At 40.8% G+C, this 5,771-nt stretch overlaps 1 protein-coding gene across 1 annotated transcript; it reads right to left on the reverse strand.

Moving 5' to 3' along the window:
* Nucleotides 1-3,888: 3,888 nt before the first annotated feature.
* LOC110138022 (olfactory receptor 51I2-like) lies at nt 3,889-5,340 on the reverse strand. The gene has a single exon (XM_020894753.2). It carries the CDS (start codon nt 5,067-5,069, stop codon nt 4,062-4,064), a length of 1,008 nt encoding a protein of 335 aa, XP_020750412.2. The 5' UTR covers nt 5,070-5,340; the 3' UTR covers nt 3,889-4,061.
* Nucleotides 5,341-5,771: the final 431 nt, after the last annotated feature.

The following is a 5,771-nucleotide window of genomic DNA, read 5'->3' on the forward strand; positions in this document are numbered from 1 at the left end:
TGGACTGGACTGTAGCCTGTCAGGCTCCTCTGTCCATGGAATTTCCCAGGCAAGAATACTGGAGTGGGTTGCCATTTCCTTCTCCAGGGGATCTTCCCAACCCAGGGATCAAATCTGTGTCTTCTGCATTGGCAGGAGATTCTTTACTACTGTGCCATCTGGAGCCTAATGATTAGCAAATAGTAACCTAATGTCTTTACCATAATTATACTATCAGCACAATACCATCAGTCATCTTTCCACGTATCTGCAAAATGGATTACCATGCTACTTAGTGAAACACCTGTTCAAGAACATATGACATACACATATCTATTTAACTTGGTTGTTTGGTCAATTGCCTAGTTACCTATCAGCTCCAAAGTGCCATCCTAGAGAATGCATCAAACCTGAGTCACTACTTCATTTTTTTTAAACAAAGCTGTTCCCAATCAAACCCCTCTTTTCATTCTTGGGTAGAATCTTTATAAAGTACCTGATCATTGATTTTCTACATTATTTTCTACATTAACTAACTTAAACCAACGTGCACTGGAGAAATCTAAAGGCTGTGCTACATGCCCCTTTTCTGGGCAACCACAAATGGTAATCATGGCATCTTATCTCCCTGTGTGTGCGTTATTCACTCAGTCATATCTGACTCTTTGTGACCCCATAGACTGTAGCCCGCCAGGCTCCTCTGCCCATGGAATTCTCCAGGCAAGAATACTGGAGTGGGTTGCCATTCCCATCTCCAAGGGATCTTCCCAACCCAGGGATCGATCCCTGGTCTCCTACATTCAGGCAGAGTCTTTACCATCTGAGCTCTCCTCACTCAGTGCTAACATTTATGTTTACTTACTGAGCATTTTATGTGCTGGTCAACTTTAATTCAGCTAACCCTCACCACAGCCTTATCAAACAGACATCACTATTATCTATATTTTCCACATAAGGAAACTGAGGCACAGTGAATTAAATAACTTTTTCAAAGTTACAAAAAATATAAGTGGCAGAACTATCATTTAAATCTAGGTGCTCTGAACCATTAAGCTGTAAGGCCCTACTGTGAGTTCACAGGGTAAGTGCCGCTCTGCTTTGCTCTTCACAGATTCCTTCTATGCCTAATATGAGGCCTGGCACATAATGGGTGCGCAGTAAACAGACCCTGAACGATCATATGAGGCTTCTTTGTCATTTGGTATCTTGCAGGTCTCCAGCCCAAACTAAGACTATCGGTGTTGAGTATGTTTAGCCATAGAAGGCAATACGCATAAAGGACAAGAACTGCAACATTTCTCAAAGCAGCATCACTGATTCAATCATCCTAACTTGGACTCAGGAGTCAGATTACCTGCACTCACCTCCTGCCTCTCCACTGGCTAGCTTTTTTAATCTCCTAAACGATTAATCTGTTCTATGTGCCTCAGTGTCTGCACCTTTAAAACCAGAATAATAATTTTATCTGTATCCTAGTCTTGCTGATAGGGCCTAATGATTGCTTTAATAATAAAATATATACTAAAATAAACTTTGAAACTTGACTGTCAAGTAATAAGCTATGAAGAAATGTTATCCTTAGTATTACTTTACAGCTGGGAAAATCAGTATTGGCCATTTTAAGTGGCTCATGTAGTTAATCCAGTTGAATAAAGAGATCCTGTGCAGTTAGTCCTGACAACAAGGTCTGCAAAAAATAAATATTCTGTCATCTCGTTTTAGACGACTTATGCTATATTACCCTTTGACTGCAGAGTGAACATTCTGGATAGCACAGACTTCTGAATTGGGATAAAGAGAGCAAAAGTGTGATGTGATTTCCCCTGTGCACCAGGGGAGTTAAGTCTGTTAGGGCCTAGAATCAGGTCCCCATGGATAGTATCATGGGTCTGCCATAGCCCATAGTCACATCTAGAAGGGAATAACTCTCCCAGGAAAAGTACTCCTTATCCCTTGAGAGGGGCAGAGAGGAGCATTTGGAAAGCACCTTGGCAGAGCAGAGGCATCAACACTCAGGTTTCTCTCTTATGAGGCTCACTTCCTCCAACTCTCATTATTGTTATTTGCCTCCCTGTCTCTCCCTTCTCTCTCAATCTCTCCCATTTTACTAAAATATGTGTATATTTTACAGAAAAGTAGACAACACAGATAAATAATAAATCTCCTTGATTCTCACTAGCCAAAAACAACTACTAACACATTTTTGTTAAGTGAAAGTCGCTCAGTTGTGTCCAACTCTTTGCGGCCCCATGGACTGTAGCCTGCCAGGCTCCTCTGTCCATGGAATTCTCCAGACCAGAATACTGGAGTGGGTAGCTGTTCCCTTCCAGGGGATCTTCCCAACCCAGGGTTCAAATCCAGGTCTCCTGCATTGCAGGCAGATTCTACACCATCTAAGCCACCAGGAAAGCCCAAGAATACTGGAATGGGTAGCCTATGCCTTCTCCATGGGATCTTCCTGACCCAGGAATCTAACCAGGAGCTACCAGGGAAGCCCAAATTTTTATTACTTCCTCCAAATACTTATTGTGTGCAAATGTATGAATGTTGAACAATAATATTATATATTATGGTTTTATCCAGAGTATACATCACAGTATCCTATAAATAGGGGGCTTCTCAGATGGCTCAGTGATAATCTGCTTGCTAATGCAGGAGACATGGGAGTTGCAGGCTCAATCACTAGGTTGAGAAGATTCCCTGGAGGAGGAAGTGGGAACCCACTCCAGTATTCTTGCCTGGAGAATCACATGAACAGAGGAGCCTGGCAGGCTATGCAGTCCATTGGGTCACAAAGACTTGGACATGACTGAGCACACACACCACAACCACGCTATAAATAATTTTTGTAAAAACTTTTATTTGAAATACTATTTTACAGTGGTTCCTACATTCTTCTAAGCTATCTTATCCAAGAAATCTATTGTTGCAGCCATATATCTTTTGACTAGCATAGATTTTGTTGTCTTTTTCTTCATATTTTAACATTTGGGAGGTTTACTCTATGCCTGTCCATTGTTTTCTTTTTTTGAAGTAATTTTGAGGGAGAGTAATCTCAATTGTACAAGGATTCTAAATTAATTTTTAAATCATGTTGTTGCATTCCTCAGATTATTCAGAATTAAGTCAAGTGAACTGGGGTGAAAAGCAACATATTCGATATTTGTTTAATCTTTCCACCAAGGCATGTGCTATTTGTGTCCATTCATTCAAGCTTACTTCTAAGTAAGTATCTGATAAGGGTTCATCCCCAAATCATGTAAGGAGCTCCTACAGTAGCTAAAAACAAAGACAAAATCATGTCTGATAATCTCATTTTACTATGTGCTAAGCAGTTAAATGGAAGTTTCTCCAGAGAGGATATACAAATGGCCAATGGGTATATGAAAAAAAAAATGATCAATGTCATTAATCATCAGGAAAATCCATATTGAAAACACAATGAGATATCACCATACATCTGTCAAGATCGCTGTTAAATAATAATAAAAAAACAATAACAACAAAAGACAATAAGTGTTGAGAAGGGTATCATTTACTGGCACAGATTTATGGAATGTAAAATAGTGCAATTGGGATGGAAAGCAGTATGGAGTTGCTACAAAATTAAAATTTTGTAGAAATTTTGTAAAATTAAAAAAAATTCTACAAAATTAAAAGTAGAACTACTTTTCATATAGTCTTGGGGAAAAGAATTATTTGACCATTGTGACAGTGTTCACAAGGTAATAAGTAATTTTTTATATGATAATTCAATTTAAAAATGGATAAAAGAAACATGTAACAAAATGAGGGATTGATTTTAGGAGACACATTCATGGATTTAAAAAAAAAAAAAATGAGCTTTTATTTATTTATATATTTTTTGGCTAAACTGCAGCTCAGTGTAACTTGCCAAAACCTGTTGTCTTTGGTCTTAACTAGTGCCAGGCTGTCATCAAATATCTGGTGGAAGAAATCCTAAGAGTTGATTCCTGCCCAAAAGGAAGTTTAAAAAGTTGTCAAAGCAGGTCTTGAAAACCCCAATTTGTGGAGTAATAGTAAATATCCAGTGACTTTTTTCCTTTCCTTGAGCTTCTGACTTAAATCTTGGTTCGCACTAGCATTCTGCCAAGCCTCCATCTAATCTCTTTGGTTTTGATGGAATAGATGACAGGGTTGAGCATGGGAGGCACAAAGAGATAAATGAGGGACAAGACTGTGTGCACCAATCGGGGGGCATGCCTACCATAGCGGGCAGTCATGGACACACCAATCTTGGGCACATAGAAGATGAGCACAGCACACAGATGTGACACACACGTGTTGAGTGTCTTTAACCGTTCCTCCCGAGATGCAATGGCAAGTACAGAGCGCAGGATGAGCACATATGAGAAGAGAATGAGTGCAGAGTCCAGGCCAAAGGTAGACATGACAATGAAGAGACCGAAAATATTGTTGATGGTGATGTCACCACAGGGAAGGTGGATGAGATCTGGATGAAGGCAGTAGGCATGGGACAGTACATTCGCCTTGCAGAAGGGCAACCTCTTCAGAAGGAAAGGCAGTGGGAAAACCATGCAGAAGCTGCGGATGATGGCCCACAAGCCCATGCATACAACACGGGAATCTGTGAGCATGGTGGTGTAGCGCAGAGGGTTACAAATGGCCACATAGCGGTCAAAACTCATAACCAGCAGGACCCCAGACTCCATGAAAGAGAAGAAGTGGATAAAGAACATTTGAGCCATGCAAGAATCAAAGCTGATTGTCCTTAAGTGGAAGCAAAATGTGGCGAGCACGGTGGGCAGTGTGGAGAAAGACACACCTAGATCATTAACTGAGAGCAGGGACAGGAAGTAGTACATAGGCTGATGCAAACTCTGCTCCTCCTTGACAATGCAAAGGATAAGGACATTGCCCACGATGGAGACAATGTAGAGGGTACCGAGGAGCAAGAACATCCAGTGTTGGGAGTTCTCCAGCCCTGGGAGCCCTGTCAGGGTGAAGGTTGGCAACCCTGAGCTGTTGTAGAGGACACCTCCCATGCTGGGAGGACTTGAACTGTAGGACCACCACCTGTAGAGAAGACAGACGTACAGTTTATTCATGACCTATTTTAAGTCTCTCTTATGCCATCCAGACCCTTACTTTATAGCTTAATCAAGTTTGTTTACCACATCACTCCTTGCCCCTCATGCTCCCCATGGTTTCTGGAATTGTCTAAGTGTTTGCAGGTGATCCAGCTGGCTCAACAGGTCACATTACCTTCCTCTGTACCTTTGCCTATCTCCACCATGCTCTTCCTCACATTCAAAGCTATGAACTTGTTATCAATCTACAGGCATCACTTTGTTCAAGACCTAAGATATCATTCTCCTGATGACTACTTCCTGGACTGTTCTGAGCATTCCAATTATTCCTCAAGCCGTAAACTTTTCCTATTTCCATTCTCTCACTCTACTGACTCTACTGATAAGTAACATCTGCTCATTATCATAACTCTCCAGCTTTCTTACTTCTACACAGTCTCCCAGTTCTGTCTGGCATTTATCCAGACAGAGGATCGATGGACAGGAAGATATAAGTCCACAGAGACAATCTTCCAGACATACATCAAAATGCACTAGGACCCCCTTATATCCACTCATCTATTCATTCTTCAATCCACCTTATGGCATTAATTTTCACCATGAATAACTTAATATACTAATGTATTTTCTTAATAATTTCCTTCAGATCTAAATAGAACCTGAAAGCCACATGTCTAATAATCAGTTCTCTTATCCATGGCTATACAGATAATGGGCTCT

This window comes from Odocoileus virginianus, unplaced genomic scaffold (genome assembly GCF_023699985.2).
Source record: "Odocoileus virginianus isolate 20LAN1187 ecotype Illinois unplaced genomic scaffold, Ovbor_1.2 Unplaced_Contig_20, whole genome shotgun sequence".
Classification (NCBI taxonomy): Eukaryota; Metazoa; Chordata; class Mammalia; order Artiodactyla; family Cervidae; genus Odocoileus; species Odocoileus virginianus.